The 25,273-nt window shown below is 38.5% G+C and overlaps 1 protein-coding gene across 10 annotated transcripts in view; it reads left to right on the top strand.

Annotated features, from left to right (window-relative positions):
* Positions 1-24,019, top strand: part of CC2D2A (coiled-coil and C2 domain containing 2A) — a 135,624-nt gene extending 111,605 nt beyond the window's left edge. For 9 of the 10 annotated variants that reach the window (XM_029235624.1, XM_029235625.1, XM_029235621.1 and 6 more), the window contains 9 exons: positions 1,895-2,071; positions 7,519-7,722; positions 10,459-10,548; positions 12,206-12,319; positions 15,108-15,242; positions 19,831-19,953; positions 21,209-21,267; positions 22,106-22,283; positions 23,551-24,019. In XM_029235624.1, the coding sequence (XP_029091457.1) occupies positions 1,895-2,071; positions 7,519-7,722; positions 10,459-10,548; positions 12,206-12,319; positions 15,108-15,242; positions 19,831-19,953; positions 21,209-21,267; positions 22,106-22,283; positions 23,551-23,739 (1,269 nt within the window). In that variant the 3' untranslated portion in view covers positions 23,740-24,019. Of the gene's footprint in view, positions 1-1,894; positions 2,072-7,518; positions 7,723-10,458; positions 10,549-12,205; positions 12,320-15,107; positions 15,243-19,830; positions 19,954-21,208; positions 21,268-22,105; positions 22,284-23,550 lie in introns of those variants that run through there. The other variant, XR_003795619.1, reaches the window with a different exon arrangement.
* Positions 24,020-25,273: the final 1,254 nt, after the last annotated feature.

Raw genomic sequence — 25,273 nt, 5'->3', positions numbered from 1 at the left:
AGAAGTAGGGACCTTACTGCCTCATAAGGGAACTTGCTCTCTTTCCAATATCTCTGTCATAAATTTCTTCTTTAAACTGTGCCATAAGCTAAATTCCTCCCTGGGACCCCCATTCATAGGTCCTGGTTTGGAGCTACACAAAACAAGGAGACTCCTAATTTGGTAATAATAGTAGGAATAACTATATTTATCAGGTGCATATTATTGATATATACCATTCCTAGCTAGTTTATATGTCACCTTAATTAAACCTCACAACAGCTCAATAGACATTATTATCCCCATTTTATAGATGAAAAAAACAGAAGCCTAGAAAGGTAAGTAACTACTCAAATCCCAAAGTTTACAGCAGATCTGGGATTCAATTTTTACCAACTTCCAACATTTTACATTGGCTTATCCTTGAAGAAGGAGATTGGTAAAATTAGAGAGACCTATTCAACTTCTGAGTTTATACATCTCAATATTGCTTTTGAGAATGACTTTATCACATTTGTCATTTTAAATGTTTTGCCTGATTCCAAAGCTCATGCTCTTAAATGAACCGACAGGGCACATTTGACAATATCTGGAGACATTTTTTGGTTGTTGCAACTAGTAGGGGTGCAACTGGTATCCAGTGTATTGAGGCAGGAATGCTGCAAACACCCTACAATGCACAGGACAGCTCTCCATAACAAAGAGTTCTCCGGCCCCAAACATCAACAGTGCCCAGGGTGAGAGACGCTGTCTTAAATTCATACACTTCAACTATTTGGAGACAGTGTCCATTCCCTCCTGGCTCATCTATCTGTTCTACAGACCAGATGTGCCCAGTTATTTCAGCTGTACTTTATACGGCACTGTATTTATATTCTTCTTCTCCTTGTACCCTCTCATCTGCCTGGGTACATACAGGCTTTGGGGGAACTCCACCAATGTAAAGAGGAAAATAAATAAGAGCTTCCTTCATTCCTCTCTAGAGGACATATTCACTGAAATAAAAATTGGATTCTCTGAAAATCTGTGAATTTCAAAGTCTAGCCCTGAGTAGTTTTGTAGTACTAGACAGTCTTCCATAAACTTACTGTTGCTTTGACTACAAAGGAGTAAGAACTTCTGCCTTTTTGAACCTCTACATAATTTAGGTCATTTTATGTAAGAGGCTTGTAATTCGTTCAGCCTACATTTATTGAGCACCTCCTGTGTATACAAAACACTGTGATATATTGGAGATGGATGATACAAAAAAGAGCACAATATAGATTCTATTTGCAAAGAACAGTTATCTAAAAGAACATGATAAATATGCACACAACAGTAAAGTCTGGCAGAAGGTGTCAATGCAATAAATGAAAGAAGCAAGTTGTATGTAAGGCTGGTGGAGATAAAACAAATCACGAAGGAGATAACATCTGACCTGAGCCTTGAAAAATGATTAAAATTCTAAAAGGTGGAGATGGGAAGCTGAGGCATCCCAGAAAAGGGGACTGGTTGCCAGCTAACACTTACTGAGCACTTAGCACAGGACAGGCATTTTTCTTAGTGTTTTACATCTATTAATCCATTCAGCATACATAATTACCCTACAAAGTAGATACTATTATTATCTCCTTTTTACAAATGCACAAGCTGTCACTTTGAGTTTAATTCAGGATTTGAACACAGGCAACCTAGTGTTGGAATCAACTTGCATAACTCGCACATGTTCCACTGAACCAAGCAAAGAAGGCAGGGAAAGAGAGAGCCCTTGCTGTGACAGCTTAAGGAGACAAGCCTGGAGAGACGGGGTGGGCCCTGAATACAGTCTGAGCAGTTTTTACTGAATTCATCAGATGATGAGGAGTTGACACTTACCTTTGAACTTCTGTTGGAAAATCACCAGGATGTTTACAGAATTGTATTTTCTTCACAGATTGATGGGACATTTAAAATCAATATTCCCCCAGTTCTTCTGGGCTACAGTAAGGAACGAAGTGTGATTATTGAGCGGGGTTTTGACGCTGTCCGAAGCCTGAGTGAAGGCTCCTACATCACCCTGTTCATTACCTTGGAGCCTCAGCTGGTTCCTGGGGAGTCGGTTCGAGAAAAGGTAACTGCGTACTCTCTGGAATTGCATGTCTGATGCGGACGAAACCTGAGGAATGCTTGCTAGGCCATGCTTTTATAAAATTGTACTGAATGGCACAAGCAGAGGTTTCCTTACTTCAGTATCCATTTATTACTTTTTCGGTTTGGACAGAATGAAGGTTAGAGAACAGCTGTGTGGGTCTGTACTTCATTGAGTCAATAATTAGGTCAATCAGCAATTTAAACTTTTAGCAAAGCAAAACAAATATAAACAGGCTCTACTTTTAGAAGAATTTTCTCATTGGGTAGAAAATGAAATATGAAAGTAGAAAAGCAGATTGCTTTATTATATTGACACTTACTGGCAAGCATGCTGAAATGAATTTCTAAATCTAACCTCAAGTCCCTGGTCATGTTGTATATTGAATCAATTCATAGGATCATAAAACCAGGTGACCTTCAGGGGTCACCACAGTTTATTTCAGTGCCTTCGGACAGAAACAAGTAAGTATATGCACAAGTACTCTAATTTTGCGCAGCTCTAGAGAAAAAGAATTTCTAGAACTTCTACTTGTTAGCAACTGTTTCCCAACCTTCAGAATTGGGAGATACTTTCTTAATGTAACATACTTGTGCAGCATTGATGCATACTGCCCTTATCAGACTTGGGAGAAAGATTGATCATGACCTCTTATTATTATAAACTAATACAGTAATGACAACCACCACCACCACCAACATGTGCTGAGTTGTCACTCTGTCCAGAGCACTCTGTCAGACATTGACATGTGTCCTCTCTCCGAATACTCACAGTTGTCTTGTATGGTGGGTCTTCAACTAGGAGACGAGGAAAATGGGGCTGAACTGTCCAAGTTCACCCCCGGGAAGTAAATGGCAGCGCTAACAATTAAACATCTGTCTGACTTTAAGTCATATATATTCAACAAATATTTACTGAGCATCTTCTGTGTGACAGGCATTTTTTAGGCACTGGGAATATAGCTGCCTATAAAAGCAAATAAAAATTCCAAATTGTTAACTACTAAGCTACACTGCCCAAATTATTATGCTGACTCTTTATCCACTGTAATTAAGACTCAGACAGAGCTGAAAAAAAATGAGCACATTCCTCTGTTTCTTTTTCACTATTACAGTTTGGGTCACAGAGAAAACTACTATCACTATTTCCTATTTGCAAGGCATTTACAGGAAAACATGAAGGATTGTTGGAAAAACAAATCTATGAAATTCAAATTAACCTTATATGCTAGCCTTTGTCACTAAAGCTGTGACAAATATGTTCTCCAATAATCATGTTAGAATATATACATTTCAAAATATTTCTAGGAAGGGAAACATGTTCGGAATGCTTTTCTTCATGTACAAATTCAAGAGAAAGTCAAAAAGCAGGTTTACACAGAAAAATCCTCCCAGAGAAAAGATGATTTTGCTAGTTCTATGTATTCTTAACAGAAGCAAAAGCGGTCAGTTAGTCCTCCGCCTGGAGGTGAGCTTCCAAACCACGAGAGAGCAGTCTGTGACTGGGGCTGAAAAGCTGAAAAGCTGAAAACCAGAGGTGCCTTTGTACTTGGCCTTCTTCCCAGGCACTGACCTCCTCCTGCAGAAGTTTTAAGGGTCCTGTGGCCTTCCTTCCTTAAAATGAGATATCAAGGCTGTCAGCTCCTGCCTTTGGTGGCTTTTCACTGCCCCGCTGTGGCTGTATGTGGCATTTCTCTCAGACCTCCAAAATGAGGGCGTAAGAAAAACCCCTGTGGAAGGCAGACTCTGCTGCTCCTTGATAAGGAAGACTTGTGCACTGACAGGATCCTGGCGTCCTAAACACAAAGTGGCAGAAAGGAGAGAGAAGCTCTTGCCCTAAATAGTAGGGACCACAACCTGGAATTGTTTTTCCACTCAACAGCAACTGCCAGGGTTAGCCCATTAGTCTTCCCTCCACCATCATCCCATGCTGAACCATTCCATACGATTTTTTAAAGATATTTACTCATGGAACTATCTACAAATTCAGTAGCAACTCCTGAAACTCTCAACATCCCCTACTTTACTCTGTCTCGATAAAAACAAAAGTTTTTAAAAATAGATTATGTCTGTTAATGAAGTCTTCCTCTTATTCCTTCTCTTTTTTCTTTCTTGCTTCTGATAGATGAGTGACATGCTTAAAAAGGTACCAAGCATTTTGTTTTACTATTCATCAGCCAATAGTTATTAGGCTTTAATTACCTGCTTCTGTCCTCTGCCACCTTATGGAAGCTGCTGGGTCCTAACGTATGTGTGATCCCTTGGCAATGAACTACAGATGTCTGCAGTTCATGAAGAATAACTACCTTTGTCTTTTGGCCCATTTCATTTTGTCAGAAAGTTTCTTATTTAGCTCTGAATCAGGAAGTCACATGTCTGAATGTCACCTGCATACTGGGAGCTACCTCCACTGTTTCCACGTCCGTAAAATCCATGAGCTGCTTCTTACAGAAACAGTGTGGCTGGGACAATTATTTCTGGTCAGTGGAGCTGCCACAGTGTAGGTATTCAAAGGGAAAATAAACCCATTCAGTTTTCTGTAAATATTTACATTAACCTAGAAGTTAAAGAATTGAGCCAGTTAAGAATCTTCCAAATTTCATGTTGAATCAAATTGTGAATTTGTCAGTTCCATCTTTATTTGTTTCATAATTAAACGACCCAAATCCTTTTAGTATTTAACTTTTGCTTGGCACTTCTTAGAATACCAACATGGCATACTACCCTTAAATTACTGTTTCAATCCATTAAATGGCATCCTTGTGGTCTAAACAAGTATTAATGACCATTAATAGATACCTATTAAATGCTTACATTATGCATGCTCAGCGCAGAGAAGGACACAAAATGATTGAAACATGGGCCCTGCTCCCAAGAAGCACTAACTACAGAGTCAAAATACACAGCAGAACATCCAGGTCCAAGTGGCAGAAAAAGTTTTATACATACTTTTTTCAATTTGGAAGCAGTCAGTACTGATTGAAGATTTTTACTGTTCTTTCTGGACACTGCCTATAGCTGCCTCTCTTTAATGCTTCCATAGCATATGGTGTCTATCCCTATAGGATCTCTGGTCAGGTGTTTCAAGCACCTGATTGCTTATTAATGTTCTCCTCCAGACTAGAAGTTTCTTGAGGGGTCTGTTTCATATACATTTATCCAGACTGCCTAGAACCCTTTAGACTTTCAGCAAACGTTTTTCAAATAATTGGATGCATGTGTAAATTAATGAGTTTAAAGGAAACAGGGATGAATTCAAAAGAGTGCTTTTCTTCACACCACCCTTGTTTCATAATTCTCAGTCTTTCTAAAGTTACAATTATTTATACCCTAGAGTCTGTATACATCCATACCAAAGTCTTGTAAGCTCACCTTTTTCATTTATGTATGTCTTCATCATAACACCTATTCGGTAGCTACCGTGTCTTGGCACTGTGCTGAGTAGGTGGTTATAACGACAACGATGATGATAATGTTAGGATTCAGATGTCAGGGCACATCCCATGAAGAATATACAGGAGGCTTTTGGAAATGCCTCCATCCTATCTATCCGCCACAACCACTACCTCAATTTCTTAGGATACAGCAATCAAATTAGAAACAGGAGCCACAGTCCAGCTCCAATATAAGAGAAGCCAAGACCAATTCAGTATACTAGATCCTATTAAAAGTCATAAAAAAGTAATGGGATGTTCTCTGTGCTCTCATTCATTCATTCAACAACATTCGTTAAACACTTACCATGTGCCTACTATGTACTATGTACTATGTGTGTAGTATCCTCGACACTGAAGGTAAAAAACTAGATCAAAACAAAATCCCTGACTTCAAGAATCTTACTCTATGAGGGAGACAGAGTAAACAAATATATCAGCAGTTTTAAATGCTAAAATAAGTAAAGCAGAGTATGAAGGGGATATTTAGATGTATTTCCCTTCTCGAAAACAAACAAAACTTTCAAGCACTACCTAGAATGTAAATCTTACCTAAAAATTGATTTTCTAATAAAATTTTGAGTTTGTCTTAAAATCCTTTGAAATGTAAGCAACCATACATACATTTTTATACTAAACAACAAAAATCTTGTAAAAACATTTAAATATTTGCTTTTTTCCATGCTACGTTTCAACAATGGCTTGAAGGAAAAATGACACCCTATGTCCAGAGACAACTGAAATCTGTTTTGTTTCAGCTGCTTTGAGTTGGACATATATACACTACAAAACGTAAAATAGATAGCTAGTGGGAAGCAGCCACATAGCACAGGGAGATCAGCTCGGTGGTTTGTGACCACCTAGAGGAGTGGGATAGGGACGGTGGGAGGGAGGGAGACAAAAGAGGGAGGAGATATGGGAACATATGTATATGTATAGCTGATTCACTTTGTTATAAAGCAGAAACTAACATACCATTGTTAAGCAATTATACTCCAATAAAGATGTTAAAAACAGGGGCTTCCCTGGTGGCACAGTGGTTGAGAGTCCACCTGCCGATGCAGGGGACACGGGTTCCTGCCCAGGTAGAGGCCCACGTACAGAAGAAAAAAAAAAAAAAAAGATGTTCAAAACAAAACAAAAAAAGTCTGGGAATTGGCTCATCTTGGATCAGAGAACCACTTAAAAAAACTACTATACATTTGCTGTTTCGAGTTCTGCTTCCTTTTACCTTGAGACCCATTACTATTATTTAGTATGTTGGTTATGGATTTAAAACTTTTTAATACATCCATATATACTTGTAAATTTGTGGTCCTTTTAACATGAGTTGCTTTACCTTTGCATTTGAAATGTTTGATTTCTGAGCCCTCTCCCCTCTAAAACCAACATCAAAATACGCATAAAACAATTGCTTGGTCTCATCAATCAGAAGTAGTACATCATAGTTTAATTTTTATATGTTGCTTTATTAATCCAATAATTTCCATATGGCTGCTTGCCTGTTGACTACTTCCTTTCAATGCTGGTGAATATATATATATATATATATATATATTTTTTTTTTTTTTTTTTTTTTGCGGTACGTGGGCCTCTCACTGTTGCGGCCTCTCCTGTTGCAGAGCACAGGCTCCGGACGCGCAGGCTCAGCGGCCGTGGCTCACGGGCCCAGCCGCTCCACGGCATGTGGGATCTTCCCAGACCGGGGCACAAACCTGTGTCCCCTGCGTCGGCAGGCGGACTCTCAACCACTGTGCCACCAGGAAGCCCGGGTGAATATATTTTAAGTGTTTAATGAATCCATCTAATTTTTAAATTATAAATATAATTAAATAAAGCTTCAGGAACACTGGGGCCTGACAATTTTGTAGGGGGGGGTCACTAAATCATACTTCCTGAAGCACACATTGAGTTCATGTTGACTGTGGTATCTGAATAGGTTCTACTGTATCTCCTGTAATGATATACAAACTCCATGGAGTCTTTATTTTTGAAGTTTGATTCTCAGGAAGATGAGAAATTGCTTCAAGCGACTGAGAAGTTCCAAGCTGAATGTGCCTTGAAGTTTCCAAATCGTCAGTGCCTTACAAGAGTGGTTGACATTAGTGGGAAAACCGTCTTCATTACTCGTTATCTCAAGCCTTTAAATCCTCCTCAGGAGCTCCTTAACACTCACCCCAACAATCCCCAGGCAACAGCAGTAAGTATTTCACAGCCAATCGGTGTTGACGCTAAAAAGGTTTTAAAGTTTCGGTATATTGCCCTCTTAATTAACACATTTCATAGTACGTAGGATAGTAACTAGATCAAGATCATTAATGATTAAAGTAATGATTAAAACTCCTTTAGTACCATGAGGCTTACTTTCTTTAGAAAAGTCTGAAGGTACCAGTGAGGATAATAATCCTTAGTCCATTCTTTCAGGGAACAATTAATTATTGAGTGCTTACTGTGTCCCTGACATTACATTGGGTGCTGGAAAACTAAAATTTGGAAGACGCTCTACACTTTCACAATGTCTTATACAAACATGTTTTCAGGGCTTCCCTGGTGGCGCAGTGGTTGAGAGTCCGCCTGCCGATGCAGGGGACATGGGTTCGTGCCCTAGTCTGGGAAGATCCCATGTGCCGCAGAGCGGCTGGGCCCGTGAGCCATGGCCGGAGCCTGTGCTCCACAACGGGAGAGGCCACGACAGTGAGAGGCCCGCGTACCGCAAAAAAAAAAAAAAAAAAAACCAAAGCATGTTTTCATTACGTATTCTCTATAACTCTGCTAGAATTTGAACCTAGGCCTCTGACTTAGAACTCGTGCACATTCTATTATACCAAGATAACTACTCAATATTATATTTAATGCTGTAAGCATCATTAAATTCAAATTAAGCAAAAATTATTTTTTTTGTTGTTTTTAGATGAGTGATATGCTTAAAAAGTGATATGCTTAAAAAGTATTTCCTAGTTTACCTACCAAGCATGTAGGTTTATTTGGTTTTCTTATATATATCTGTACCTGCAAATAAGCATATCATTACCCTGTTCCTAAATTACTAAATTAATGACTTATTAGCAGCAATTACTCTCTATACTATCCACACGCCAAAGACAGTTAGGGTTACTGTGTCCACTTAAGAATAGCCCATTCAGCATACAGTTCTGTTCGTGTGAGATTGCGACGGGTATGGTGCTTTGCAGGCAGACAATGATGCATGAGTATTTAATGGCCTGGTATGGATGTGCTTTACGGGGATGGCCTACATGCAGCAGGATTTTAGCTGAAAGCCCGGTAGGTTTAAGTTAAACAGATCTACATGCTTGGCAAGCTGATTCTAATATTTATGCAGCAGTGCAAAGGGCAAAAAAATAGCAAAGACAATCCTGAAGAGAAAGAAGAACTCAGTGGGAAGATCTGCCACGTCATAACCAGATACTTATGAGACTGTAGTAATTACGGTAAAATGGTATTGAACACAAATAATAAAGAGAAAAATGGAAGAGAATTTAAAAATCCAGAATAGGTCTACTCTAATATTAGCCCACTCAAACTTGATATATGACAAAGCTGGCATTGGAAATTAGTAAAAATTGACTATTACATAAATTGTATTGGGATCACTGATTTTACACATGGAAAAAAAAATAGATTCCTGCTGCACACCATTCAACAAATAGATTGAGGACTTAAATATGAGAGGCATTTTTATCTTTATGACCTGAGGTAGGAAGTTCCTTAAACAAGCCAGAAAAAAGCACTACAGTAAGTCCACTACATATGAATCTTCAAGTTGCAAACTTTCAAAGGTGTGAACGTGCATCTGGTTCCAGCAAGGAACCAGAACCTGTGTCATCAGCATCAGGCGTGAGTGAAATTGCAGCTTGCCCTCCATCTCCTATTGCTGACAATCCTTCAGCTCTACCATCTCCCACCTCCTCTCCCTCCTCCAGTCAGTAACTCTTCTTGCCTGTTCACTTGGTGCCAGCCCCTGTATGCCAGCTGTTGGACTGCACTACTGTACTTTTCAAAGTACTGTACTGTAAGATTTAAAATGTTTTCTTTACTTTTTGTGTTTGTTTTTTTTTAAGTATTATGTGTGAAAAGTATTATAAACTTATTACAGTACAGTACTATACAGCCAATTGTGTTTGGGTCCCTAGGCTAACTTTGTCGGACTTACGAAGAAATCGGACTTACGAACTCGCTCTCGGAATGGAACTCGTTCGTATGTAGGGGACTTACTGTAACTATAACGAGAAAGAATAAATTTGACCATATTAAAACTGAGAACTTGAGTTAGCAAAAAACAGCACAAAGGAAAAGACAAGCCACAATCAGGAGAGGACATTTACAACATATGTAATAGACAAAGGAATAGTAACTAGAATATATTTTTTAAAAACTACAAATCAATTTAAAAATGTACAAAATACTTGAATACAAATTCACAGAAGTGGAAACATGAAAGGCCAATAAGCATATAAAAAGATGTTCAGCCTCCTGAGCAATTATAGAAATAATGAGTTACAACCACAGTGATGCACCCATCTTGGTTTCTAAATACTACTGCCCTCTAAAAGGAACCAGGACTTCTTAGAGAAATGGCTGCTTTCAGGACTGGGCTAGAGAAAATACAAGATGATCTTCGAGTCTTGTTATGGGGGGGGGGGGCGGGCGCGGGAAGAAGATGAGAGCATTTCAAAGAGACCCAAGAGCCATTTTCTTCATCTGTAAAAGATGGATAATAACAATAATCTTCCTCAGGATGTTTGGAGAGGATTAAATGAGATAATATTTAACACAACACTTAGTAAGCACTTGTGAGCATTCGTTTCATTTTGTTCACATAAATGTTTGTGATATATGAAACTTTCTTCCAAGAAATGAGATAGACGATCCAGCTATTTTATTAGAAAAATGATTACAGCTAATTTTGTTTAAACAGGAACTGGTGGCTCGATATGTGTCTTTGATTCCTTTCTTGCCTGACACTGTTTCATTTGCTGGTATCTGTGACCTGTGGAGCACATCTGATGTAAGTAGTTCTCCCTCACAGACTTACTAGTTTGAGCTGATTTCATGGAACATTAGTAAATGGCTTGCATAATTTTAAATTGCAACACCCATTAGTTATTATAAAAATCTACACAGCCATTTGTTTAGCAGGATGAGCTAAATTCTGAGGTACTTTTTTCTTCCTGGTTCAACTTGCCCAAAGTTCAGAAATTAAACAAAAAAATTAATTATTTGCGCACACACACACTCGCACCCACACACACAAAACCACTTCAGATGTCTTAATGCTAATTTATCCTCTCAATGTTACCTTAACATCCCAATTTTATTCATAAAATAATCAAAATCACATTCTCTATTACATTTGGAAATCGCATATTCCTTAATGCATGGGCTTTGGAAATTGCATATTCCTTAATTTATGGGCTTCTAAAGGCATGTCATTATCCAGTATGTATTTCTTGGTCACCTATCACATGTCAGACACTGTACTTAGTTCTGGCTATGAGCAAAATAAAATGGCCTCTGACCTCATGGAACTTACAATCAACGTATGCTACATAAACTTCCAAATGAGTCTTCAGTAGTATGAAACAAACATGTATTATCACTGGTATTCATTCTGCTTGGGGATCTCATGTTGTACTGTGTTTGCATAAAATTGAACTGTGGTATACAACTCCCTTTGAAGGATAGCTCTAAAAGGAAGAAGCTGAAGTACACTTAAAATTTCTTGCTCCCCAATATATTTTGGCAACATAATGTTCACAATTTTAGAGATAAAATTTCCACAACCTCAAGATATCTATAAGAAGATATACGAAGAACAGAATATAGTTCATGTGCTCTAGAGCCAGAATGGCTTTTCCACTTCCTAGGTATTGCCTCGTCTCCCTGTGCCTCCACTTCCTCATCTGTAAAATGGGAAGATGAGAGAGTATCGCCCTCAAAGGTTTGTTCCAGGATCAAATGAATTGATGCGTGCAATGCGCTTAAAACAGTGTGGTGGCCACGGTGGGAGGACAGGATGTGAACAGGCAGAGCACAGAGGACTTCTAGGGCAGTGAAAACACACTGCATGATACTGTAATGACAGACTTGTCAAAACCCACAGAATGTACAACACCAGGAGTGAACCCTATATATAAACTATGGACTTTGGGTGATCATGGTGCGTCAGGGTAGGTTTGTCAGTTGCAACCCACGGCGGCACGCCTGGCGGGGGATGTTGATGGTGGAGGAGCCTGTACCTGTGGGGGGGCAAGAAAGTGCGGGGAATCTCTGTGCTTTCCTGCCAGCTTTGCTGTGAACCTAAAACTGCTCTAGAAAATAACGTCTTCACAAAGGAAGTCTTTCGTACACAGGGAGCTACCATATGTAAGTTCAAAATAAAGCGTGGAACTTTGAAATTTGTCTCCCACACCTCACCCCATAATTGATTCTAGAAATCATGTCATCGATGTCAGAGAAAATACCATGTCCGACTAAAAGTGTTGCGGTATTTTTTATTTTAATGAATTAACAACACAGTACCAACATTTGGAAAAATCTTTTTTAAATAGATCTTATCCTTGAAGGTACTAATTTTAACAATGACTTTTTAAAATCCTATACAGCCAATCTAGAATGAAGCGGCCAGTCAATGCAACATAATGTTTTGTTTTTAATTTGGTCAGCAATTTCTTGATCTCCTGGCAGGAGACGAAGAAGAGCATGCAGTATTACTATGCAATTACTTCCTCTCCCTGGGTAAGAAGGCCTGGCTGGTGATGGGCAATGCTATTCCTGAGGTAAGACCACATAGGTTGGCTCTAACAAAGTGTCCTTGGCTAACATGGATGGCTGTGTTATGTTCCAAATCATGGACAGGACTTATTTTCATAACAATTCTTTGAGTTGCAAGGAAAGTAGCCCAGAGATTCCACAACAGGAAGAGAGAACCAGCGATAAAACATGAAGTGGTTTTCAGGGTACTCGGGCCCTGCACAATGCTTCAGGGTGTTTTTGGCAAATCGGAGCCCTTTACCACCCACAGTCCCCACCTAGCTCTGTCCTTTTAGCAAGAGCCCCCTCCCGCCCATGCTACTAAGAATTCTGATTCCCTTAGTGATCTAGTGTTATTCATGCCAAGGATCGAAGGGGATCTGAAGAAGTGCGGCAAGGACAGAGAGTCTTTCACGCCTGCTTCATCCACAGGCGTCTGCTATTAACCCGGCAGGCAAAGGGCAACAAGGCAGATAACCACAGGAACAAAGAAAAGAATGTCCACAGCTATATTTTGGTATCACCATTGTTATTTTTATTAGACTGGAGATAGCGACTACTAAAATTTGTTTCCCCAGCCCACTGCAAATATCCCGAAATTTGGGGCACGTTTTGGGGGTAGTTTTGGGTACAAACTTAGAAAAGTCATATGGACTGAAACAGCTTATCCAAAGAGTGTTTCAAAAAGAAGGGCTCTAGGAATCCTTAGGAATTAGACAGCACAGGTTGCTACTAGACAGGCAGTATCATATCTGAATCCTAATTCATGCTCCATCATTATCTCCCAGATAGCCTGGTACAAGGAACAGAATAATGGGCTAGGAAGTCACAAGGCCTGCCTGGGTTCAAGGTTATGCCCACTCCTCATGAGCTGTGTGACTTTAAGCAAGTCACTTCACAACTCTGAGCCTTATAATGAAAGTGGGAGAGTAAGTTTTGCCCTGCCTTCCCCAGAAGCCTATAGTGAGCATCAAATGAAATCATACATGAGAAATAAATGAATGAATAAATGTTCATTGTAAAAAGAGAATCTAATAATACATAAGTATTCTGAATTAAAAGTTAAAGCCCTTCTTCAGGCTCTAACTCCCAATCCCCCTCCTTGGGTGTACTCATTGTCAAGAGTTTAGTAAGTATCCTCTCAAATTATCTTCTATTCATTTACATAATTATAAATGTATAGCAAATATTAATTACTGTATTAGAAATAGAAGTAGTATTCAGATATAATCAGCCTTCTAAATACTTAAAAGGCAATCTTAACTGATTCTAAAAAGAAAATGCAGTGACTACTTATTTCCATCAATAATCATTCTTCAGCCAGTCATAAGATATCTTGCCATTTGCAATAACATGGATAGACCTAGAGGGTATTATGCTAAGTGAAGTAAGTCAGGGAAAGGCAAATACTGTATGTGGAATCTAAAAAAGCAAAACAAATGAACAAACATAATGAAACAAACAGTCATAAAGGGCTTCCCTAGTGGCGCAGTGGTTAAGAATCCACCTGCCAATGCAGGGGACATGCGTTCAAGCCCTGGTCCAGGAAGATCCCAAAAGCCACGGAGCAACTAAGCCCGTGTGCCACAACTACTGAGCCTGTGCTCTAGAGCCCACGACCCACAACTACTGAAGCCCGCATGCCTAGAGCCTGTGCTCCACAACAAGAGAAGCCACTGCAGTGAGTAGCCGCGGCTCGCTGCAACTAGAGAAAACCTGTGCACTGCAATGAAGACCCAATGCAGCCAAAAATAAATTAATTTTTTAAAAAAAAGAAAAAAAAAAGAAACATAGATACAGCAAAAAACACAGGGGGGTGCCAGAGGAGAGGGGGGGGGGACGGAGGGGGAGGGGGGGGGGAGGGGGGGGGGGGAATGGGGGGGGGGAATGGGGGGAGGAATGAGGGGGAGGAGAGAAATAGGTGAGGAAGATTAAGTACAAACTTTTAGTTACAAAATAAATGTTACAGGTATGAAATATACAGTGTGGGGAATATAGTCAGTTATTATGTAATATCCTTGTATGGTGACAGATGATAACTAGACTTTTCATGATGATCAGTTTGAAATGTACAGACATTATCAAATAACTAACATAGTGTTGTAGGTCAATTATACTTCAAAAACAAATTCATACAAAAGAGATCAGATTTGTGGCTATCAGAGGCAGGGGATAGGGGGAAGGGGAATTAGATAAGGTAGTCAAAAGGTACAAACCTCCAGTTATAAGATAGATAAGTTCTAGGGATGCAATATACAACATAATAAAGATAATTAACACTGCTGTATGTTATAAATGAAAGTCATTAAGAGAGTAATCCTAAGAATTCTCATCACAAGAAAAAACTTTTTTTTTCTATTTCTTTTAATGTATCTGTATGAGATGATGGGTGTTCACTAAACCTACTGTGGTCATCATTTCATGATGTATGGAAGTCAAATCATTATGTTGTACACCTTAAACTTATACAGTGTTGTACATCAATTATATTTCAGTAAAACTGAAAAAAAAAACCCCCACAACATACCCCATTTAACTTAAAAAAAAAAAAAAAGGATATGTCGGTTGAGTAACATGACCACTATTCCTATTTGGTCACTATATCACACTAGTTGCACATGCAAGAATTTTGCAAAAATAAACTTTTGATTTTATTAATTCAGCATAATCTAGAACTGCAAAATAATTTTCACCATTAGCCATGGGGTTTAGAAATTAGGGGTCCAACTAAAATAATGAACTGTCTATACAAACTACTCTTGACCCTAATAGCATAATTAATCGGAAACTGGTTTAATGGCTATTTTCCTTCAGGGTCCAACTGCCTATGTGCTAACTCGGGAGCAAAGTCACTATTTAATATGGAATCCCTGCAGTGGACATTGTTATGGACAATTTGATACATTCTGCCCCTTAAAAAGCGTGGGCTGTTTAATAGGTCCCGATAATGTAAGTATTACCATTTCCTCTTAAATGTGGTTGACTATTGCTTTTTTTAAATTGATCTACTGATTTTAATAATATTTTGTGTCAAAAAATTTACATAAACATATATAATACCAATTAAAGAAACGCAGTGTCAAGCACAGTGGCAGAACTGTTCTAAATAAAAACTTCTGGTTGAATTAGTCACCTGATCTTCGAGAAGCAGAATGAGGTTAAAGAAAGAATTTAGGATTTAGATTCAGACGACCTGAGTTTGTATTCTGGCTTGTCCTGTTTTCCCTTCCAAAGTAAGAGTTTACAATGCCGAACTCATAGTGTTTTGAGAACTAAATGAGCCAAATTTATCACCTGAAAAGACTGTCTTTCTTTTCTTCCTTTTCTTTTTCTAAGAGATTCCCAGGTACCATCAGGTGAGTCTGCTTGCACCCAGTTTGGGAGGCCATTTAACTGTGAAGGGTACTCTATAAGGCACTGGTTAAAAACATGAGTTATGGGATCACACTGCCTGAGTTTAAATTCTAACATCATCATTTACTAGTTATGTAAGCTTAGGAAAGTTTCTTAATCTTATACAGCATCAGTTTCTTCACTGGTAAAATGAAGGTATTTGTTAGTAATTACTTTACAGAGTAGTTGTGAGAAGTAAATGAGATAATCAATGCAAAGCAGCTAACATACAGTAGCAACCCTGTGTTGGCTACTGTGACTGTTTTTATAATCATTATCTACCTGAGTGTTCTCTGAACTTTATCTGTCAGAAAAGTCATTTGAGCATATATCCCCAATATATGTATTTTTATTTATAAATTATGTATGTATTTACTTATGGATCAATATATTATTTATATTACACACAGAAGAAACTCTTAAAATGAAAAGAAATAATTAGAAGATCTAATATTTCTTCTATTATGTCTGTGATGTGCACCCTACCTTGAAGACCACTGGTCTATGGGTTACTACTATAATTAGAGATAACATATGCCAAGCACTCAGCAAAGTACCTGTCTTTCATAGGTATTCAGCAAATGGTAACTATTATTAACTACAAGTGTGAAAAGAGCAGTGTAGTGTACGATTTGCATGTTATTATTTTTAATTAAAAGCAGTATCATAATCATAAATGATCTGCTAAGCTCCATCTATTAATACATGTAGAGAACCACCTTAAGGTCATATTAGTAATCAGGCAGAGTCAACAGGCATTGAAAAAACCTACAGAGAACTCCATTCTTTGTCAAAATTATTAGTTCTCAAAACAATTACTGTATGGTTGACTAATTCACATAAAGCCCAAGTTTTGTGAGGAAGAAAGACCCCCTCTCCTCCTCTTCTAACAAGACAGGCAGCAGTGGCTCATGATGCCGGCCATCCCACATGGCAGCTGCTCTGAACCTGCTCTAAGCCTCGGCCACCCTCAGGAGAGGACCTCAGGCTCGCTTTGCAGGCCTGGCACTCTGAAACCTCAACTGCCCCTGCTCTACCACACCACCTCTTTGGACTGTCAGCCTTTTTCCTCCTTCACTCCTTTGCCAAGAAGTAAGTCTCCCCCTTCCACCCATGTTTGTGTTTCTACTCCTGTTCCAACACTTGGCTCCACTAACTGTCCCAACTTGGCCTCTATATGTTTTCTCTCTCCTTCTCCACCAATAGGCTCAGAAGTCCAACAATTCTAAAATATGCTTCTCCCAACCTGGCTACAGCCTAAACTACCATTGCCCCTCCTTCCTTTCCTTCCAAAATTCTTTAAATACTAATTATATGCCCTGCTTCCACTTCCTCAGTACACTCAGACTTTAACTGCCTATAATCTAGTCCTCTTCCCTGACCATTCTACAGAAATACCCTCTGAGAAGTACCATTGTCTTGCTAATGCATAAATAAATCCAATGGTTTACTCCATTCCTCACTCTCCTGTCCTTTTCTATGGCACGTGACACAACTAATCACCTCTTCATGGAAAAAAACACTTTCTCATCCTCGGTTTACTGATAAAGGACTGTTGATTTTCATTTCTCTGCAATAGTTCCCTAGGTTTCTTCCACTGGCTTTTCTTTCCACACCTTAAAAGTAGATTTTCCTGAAAATTCTACATTTAGATTTCTTGCAGAACCACACATTATTTATTATAGCTCTATCTAGTTTATCCTGGCAAAAAAAGTCATAATTCTGTCACTAGCCCCAGAATCTTTGGGTCCTGAATTTTCAGCTGTTTGCTAGACACCCAGATGCTTTACCAAAATCACAAACTCAGGCCATCCACAACTCGTATCATTTCTCCTTTATCTCTAAAAAGAGCTCCTCCTCCTGGCCTTCCTACTTCTGTGGATGTCAGTTACCCAGATTCAAACCCCAGAACTGTCCTTGATTTTCCCCCTCCCTCACTTCCTCCTACTTCAATCCTTTTGATACCAACTCATATAGATTCTACCTCTTCTGTTTCCAGGTCATATCATTATTGTTTCATCCTACATTACTATAAGTAGCCAACTAAATAATTTGTCTCCAATTCAGCCCATTATTTGGTACACTGATACCTGTTACTGAATTTCAGCTTTCATCATTCAATGGCTCAAAAAGTACTGAGGGTACCTCACTGTATACAGATTTAAAAATAAATGTCTCACCTTGGATTTGAAAGCCCTATGTAACCTGACTTCTTTTTTTCCAGTGCTATTTCCCACTACTTTCTGCACATTCCCTACCCTACAGCCAAATTATAGTTCTTAAAGACCTTGCCTTCTTTAAACGACTTGCCCCTACCCCCTGCTGTCTAATCTCAAAAGAGCAAGGAATATTCCTGTTAAAATAGAAGGAAATTATGTCACTCATCTGCATAAAACACTCCAGTGGCTTCCTGGCTCACTCAACAGTCAAAGCCTCAATCTTTAAAATGGCCCACAAGGCCTTCTATGATCTGACAGCTGCCCTGCCCCCATCACCTTCTGCTGATCTCTTTCTTGCTCTAATGTACTCACTCCTCTGAAGTCACTTTGTCTTCTTTGCTGTCCCTCAGACACATCAGACACACTGTGCATCTGCTATTTCCTCTGCATAGATGACCCTTCCCCTGACCAGGTATCTTCATTAATTTCTCCCTCACTCCTTCATGCTCTTTCCAGTGAAAACGTCTCTGCCTACCCTAAAATTTCACCTCTTCCTGCATAGTTTTCTCCATAGCCCTTGTAAGGTTAGCTTTTGCCACAACCAAATACCAAAAACCCATCCCCAAAAGAAATGGCTTCAGACAATTATTCTCATGGATCTGAGTCAGCTGGGATGGTTCTGCTGACCTAGGCTGGGAGAGCCCTGCTTCATGCATTTTTATTCTGGGACTCAGGGCAATGACAATTGGCAGAGGCACAAGAGGGCAAGCAGGAACACACAGAGCTGCTTAAGCTTGGACACAGAAGTCACATAATGACACTGCTATCCCATTCTACTGACCAAAAGTCAAGAGGCAAGGAAATACATTTCTGCCCTTTTAGTGGGAGTAACTGCCAAGTAACAGGGCAAAGGCTGTGGGTATAGGAAGGGGTGAGGAACTGGGGCCAGGGATGCAATCTACCACATCTTGTATCATCTGATATCCCATGTATTTGTTTGTTTGCACTGTCTTTTCCTTAGCTACTGCATGCTGGTAGAAACTATGTTTCATTCACAACTTTATCCACGGTGATTAGAACTGAGACTAAATATAAGGTACTTGATTATGTTGAATGGACAAGTTCACCACTCATGCACACAGTTACTCAATATGCCTACCACACGCCAACCAGGAGCTGTGCTGGATGCTAATGATACAATGGTGAATAAAGCACATGGCAAATGTCCTCAAGGCAACATCTAATAGTCTAGTGAGATAAACAACTATAAATAATGATAAATACTAACAACAGTAATAAAATAGCTAACAATTATTGAGTACTTACTATGTACCAGGCATTGTTCTAAGAGGTATAAATGTATCAACTCATTTAATGTTATCATCATCCTTATGAGGTTAAGTACGATCATCCCACTTTTATAGAGGAGGAAACTGAGGCATACGGTAATTAAACTGTCCAAAGTCACATAGTTAGTAAACGTTGGAGCCAGAATTCAAATGCAAGTGGTCTGGTTCCAGAATTAATATGCTACAGTGCCTCAATAAGACAGGTGCTATCTCAGACGTTTCAGAGTGCTGTGGAAGCAAAGAGATGGACACCTACCACAATTAGGAGGCTGGGAAGAGCAAGGTTAGGAAAGGCTAGCCCGAGAAGGGAGTAGCCTTGTCTGTCTTCTTCCAAAAGATTCTAAGTGTCTTATCACCAGGAACTACCTTATTTCATCAACCTACAATTAATCGTAAGGTGCACCTCAACTGCAGGTATAAAAAATGTTAAAAAAAAAAAAAGGCTGGTGACAACTATACGATGCCACTGATCATAAAGTGCTTATCAGTCTTAAAAATCAAAATGACAAAAACATGTGCAAGCTACATGTTCCCCTTCTGTCTCTCTCTGCTGTCTCTCTTTACATAACATACATACACACATGTATACACATACATCTGTGACCATATATGCTAATGTAGTCTTGTCTTTTTTAGATTTGGTTTAATATTCAACAATATGATTCCCCATTAAGGATGAATTTTGATGTCACCAAGCCCAAGCTATGGAAATCTTTCTTTTCAAGAAGGCTTCCATATCCTGGCCTTTCCAGTGTTCAGGTATAATTTTTTTATTAACAATTAAATGTAGATATAGAAAGTGAGGAATGTGATATCGTTATATTGGGTAGCCAGATATATTTTGACCCTTAATTCCACTCCTAGATATTTAGTCTAGAATAATATGTCATTTTCAAAGTTAGTTAAGCCCAATAAGAAAGACCAACATATCATGAACCAGTACACAAATATGTGAAAGAGTAAGTTTTGATACAGAGTCCCATGACCCAAAAGAATACCACAAAATATATTTCATTTAATTTTTTCAATGCTGGTCTCAATTCACTAAATTAATTTCATCACTGCTATTGAAACCTGAAATCAAACTGCAGGGCATGATCCAGGAGGGGCTCATAACATTAATTTAGAGGGTCCTGGACAGTAATAGATTATAAATAGTAAGCATGAGAACTGTTTACTAAAACTTTAAATGTGATAGCTATAGATATATAGATACTGTGTGTGTAATATAAAATGTATTTTTTACTGTGGATCAAACCTTTCCAAAAGAAGTTTTAAGAAAAATCACCCTAGAGAAATTCTCCCATGTATACAAGGTAACGTAACAATTTTCATAGGAGCACTGTTTGCAAAAGCCTAAAACTGGAATAACAGAAGAGATAAATTATGGTATATAGTAGAATATTTTATAGTAGTTACACAAATGAATTAATATTCATGAATATTAGTAAGCACACTGAAAATATGTATCTGCTATTCTAAATATAATGTTAAGGGAGAAAAAATGGCATGTTTACAGTATAAAATTATTACATAAATTTCAGAAAACATGCAGTACAATATATTGTTTAGGGATACATACATCTGTAGTTAAGTCATAAACACATTTCACTAATTTGCCTATCTCCACTGACTATAATGTAAACACCATGAGAGCAGGGATTTTATTCACAGCTCTGTCCCCTTCACTTGTGTAAGTAAGTGCCTGGCACACAGTAGGTATTCAGTATATGTTGAATGAAAGAGTGCTAAAAAACAAATTCAGATCATGGTTACTTCTGTGACAGAAAAGGGTGATAAAATTGAGAAAGAACCACAAAGCATTATAATTTGTGATGCTTTACTTAAAGTAGGTCTTGGGTATATTTGCATCTGTTACATTATCCTCGATGTCTAACTAACTGAATATCTAAGAGTTCATAATTAAAAAAAAAAAATTTAGAAAAGGATGTATAGCTATTGAAATTAAGTGTAACTGATTTCTAAAATTCCTGAACTATTTTTTCTTTTATAGCCAGAAGAGCTAATTTACCAGCGCACCGACAAAGTGGCTGCAGCTGAACTACAAGACAGGTCACTTGATATCCATAAATGCATATGCAGTCTGTCACTAGGAGTGTTAATATCCAACTAAACAATTTTCCACCTGGATCAATGTAAAATAATTTGGGCAATTAAAATTTAATTCATGTTTATAGATGCAGAGTACAAATGTGATCTCTAAATCCCAAGGCTCAAAAGAAGGCTTTAGCATCACCATGGTAGCATCACCATGGTGTGAGACATACAGCAGTGAAATCCAGCAATGATAGGTAGTTCTCCAGAAACTTAACCTCAGATTTAGAGTTCAACGTCATGTTATTTATGGGTCTTGTTCAGACGATATCATAACCCTCAGCTTAAATATGCCTATTTTGTCCAATTAGTGCTTAAGTGAACTTCAGCTATTTTAAAAACCTAACACATGTACAAAGCTAGTAAGAGCCTATTTGAGCCCCAATAATACTTATAATGCTGTAAAATAGAACTTATTTCCCCAGTTTCACACGTGTGGAAGCTGAGGCTCAGAGAGGTCCACATACTTGTCAAGTGTTAAAGGGGGCTTCTGAGCCCAGCCAGACCTTTCTAGTTTCAAAGCCTGTGTGCCCTTTCTACTGTCTCAAGCTGTGTGAAGAGCAGCATGTCAAGCTGCACAAGATTAAATGTGACCCTTTTTAAGGTATTATTACTAAAAAATACCAATTTACTCTCAACTGCAAATTTCAAATACAGCCTTATTTGGGATCCTAAGAACAACAAATTCCCCCCAAAAATCTTGTTTCTTCTAATAGTTTCAGAATACTATTTTTTATTTTTGTTTACAAAGGAAAAGTCAAGTCACCAAAAAATGGAACTTATCTTTTATAAACAGGATTGAAAAAATACTAAAAGAAAAAATCATGGACTGGAGGCCTCGCCATCTGACTCGGTGGAATAGATACTGTACCTCTACTCTGCGTCACTTCTTGCCTCTATTAGAAAGAAATCATGGAGAAGATGTGGAAGACGACCACAGAGCAGAACTGCTGAAACAGCTAGGAGACTACAGGGTAAGTAGTTCATTTCAAATTGGAAATTGCTCAGTACTATGGGTTTTTGGAATCAAAATGCCTAAATTACTCCCCAAAGTACACAGATGAAGCAGCACAGACTAAAAAATGTGGTTAGAAGTTCAAATCTCAAGAATGAACCTACCATTAAAGAGCAAAATGCCTCTATAAAACCAAAACACCACCTTTTTTTGTATGAGGGTCCTATGAAAAATAATATCTTTTATAAAATTGCAAGAGCATTAAATAAAATGAAAATATCTGGCTAAATCACATTAGACTCAACTGAGCATAAAGATGAAACCAACCATTCTTGGTCAGATTTTTTTTTTAAAGGATATTTTATACTAATTGCTTTTCATTGCTAAGAAAAATTCTCATTAATAGGCTTTCTCTACTGCCTGTAAGTAGTGCTGTGTGTTCACATCCTTTATCTGGATCCTAAAACCTAGAAAGTAGTCTCAAACTAAAACAGTAAGCCTCATTGGTTAAACAGTATGAAATCAAGTTGTACATTTAATTCTACTCACGGACTAAAAATTACCTTTACCTTATAACGCTCATTTTTCAGCTGGGATGTTTTCAATTCAAGTAACAGAAAACTTACTTCAAACAAGCTTGAACATTAACAACTTATGGGCTTATTTAGGTAAAAGTTAGGGGTGAGTAGCTATCAGGGCTATACCACATGTCTGCAAGTCTTCCCACTCTGCCCTCCTCCATGTGGTGGCATCACCCACAGGATGGCTTTTCTTGTGGTAGCAAATGGCTGGAATAGTTCCCAGCAGGACTCACATCTGCACACATATTGCTCTGAGCAGGACAGAGCATCTGCGTGCCACTATCCCTTTCAAGTTTCCTAGATTATACATTCTTTTCTGTAGATCAACACTGAGGCCAAGGGGATAGAAGGTATTAACTTAACCTAGGTCCCTGGAATTGCACAGGTTTCTATGCAAACTTGGGGCTATTAGGAAGAAAGAAGCAAACAGTGGAGAGTGGCTGGGTGACTAACAGGTGTCTTAAACACCAAGTCAGTATGTTAGCAGCTAAAACAAAAATCAACATTTAGCCTTTCTCCATTTTCTATATTGCTAATATATAGCTGGACAGAAAAACAAAACTAAATAAATGATTTTAAGATCCAAAAGGAAGACTTCCTATTACGAATATTAAGAACTGTACATACTTACTTAGGGAAAAAATACAGTGAAAACTTCACGTTCACTAATGACTAAAAATTTTGTTTTGTTTTGCTTTCCTTCAGTTCTCTGGATTTCCCCTTCACATGCCATACTCTGAAGTGAAGCCTTTAATTGAAGCTGTGTATAGCACTGGAGTACATAATACTGATGCGCCTAATGTTGAATTTGCTTTAGCTGTATATATCCACCCATATCCCAAAAATGTTTTGTCTGTTTGGATCTATGTTGCCTCCCTTATACGCAACAGATAATTTTTTCATTGTATGTTTTATATCATGTAAAAATGATAATTAAGATATGAGAATATTTTTAAGTGGTCTTGATCAAAGGGAAGAAAATACTTACAAATAATGAAATAAAATTATCATTATTTTCAAAATATGCAAAATAAGTTTTTATTTAGTAGTCTGCCTTGTCTCTGCCACTTTGACCCTATATTCAACTGTGACAACTCAAGAGTTCCCGCTTACCCTATGAGCTTTATTCCTCTATGCTTTTGTACCTGCTCACCTCCTATCTAGAATGCTCTTCTTCTTTGCCAGTAAGACATCCCATGCTCTTAGACTGGAAGAATATTGTTAAAATGGCCACACTACCCAAAGCAATCTATGGATTTAATGTGACCCCTATCAAATTACCCATGACATTTTTCATAGAACTAGAACAAATAATCCTAAAATTTATATGGAACCACAAAAGATCCAGAATTGCCAAAGCAATCCTGAGGAAACTGAACAAAGCAGGAGGTGTAATCCTCCCAGACTTCAGAAAATACTACAAAGCTACAGTAATCAAAACAGCATGGTAGGGGCTTCCCTGGTGGCACAGTGGTTGAAGGTCCGCCTGCCAATGCAGGGGATATGGGTTCGTGCCCCGGTCCAGGAAGATCTCACATGCCGCGGAGCAGCTAGTCCTGTGAGCCATGGCCGCTGAGCCTGCGCGTCCGGAGCCTGTGCTCCACAACGGGAGAGGCCACAACAGTGAGAGGCCCATGTAACGCAAAAAAATAAATAAATAAATAGCTATAAAAAAAAAACAGCACACATAGATAGAATAGAGAAACCAGAAATAAACCCATACACCTATGGTCAATTGATCTTTGAAAAAGGAGACAAAAATATACAATGGAGAAAAGACAGTCTCTTCAGCAAGTGGACGCTGGGAAAGCTGGACAGCCACATGTAAATCAATGAAGTTAGAACCCTCCCTCACACCATACACAAAAATAAACTCAAAATGGCTTAAAGACTTAAATGTAAGTCGTAATACCACAAAACTCCTGGAAGAGAACACAGGCAAAACATTCTCTGATATAAATCGCAGCAATTTTTTCTTAGATCAGTCGCCCAAGGCAAAAGAAATAAAATAATAAACAAATGGGGCCTAATCAAACTTATAAGATTCTGCACAGCAAAGGAAACCATAAACAAAACAAAATGACTACCTATGGACTGTAAGAAAACATCTGCAAATGGCGCAACCAACAAGGGCTTAATTTCCAAAATATACAAACAGCTCATACAACTCAATATCAAAAAAACAACACAATCAAAAAATGTGAAGACCTAAATAGACATTTCTCCAAAGACATGCAGATGGCCAACAGGCACACGAGATGCTCAATATCACTCATTATTAGAGAAATGCAAATCGAAACTACAATGAGATATCACCTCGCACCGGTCAGAATGGCCATCATCAAAAAGTCTACCAATAAATGCTGGAGAGGGTGTGGAGAAAATGGAACGCTCCTACACTGTTGGTGGGACTGTAAATTGGTACAGC

The sequence above is a fragment of the Monodon monoceros genome, unplaced genomic scaffold (genome assembly GCF_005190385.1).
Source record: "Monodon monoceros isolate NGI ecotype Baffin Bay Population unplaced genomic scaffold, NGI_Narwhal_1 Super_Scaffold_20, whole genome shotgun sequence".
NCBI classification, from domain to species: domain Eukaryota; kingdom Metazoa; phylum Chordata; class Mammalia; order Artiodactyla; family Monodontidae; genus Monodon; species Monodon monoceros.
Note: the sequence above shows the minus strand (reverse complement) of the source record. Positions and strands in the feature narration are given on the sequence as shown.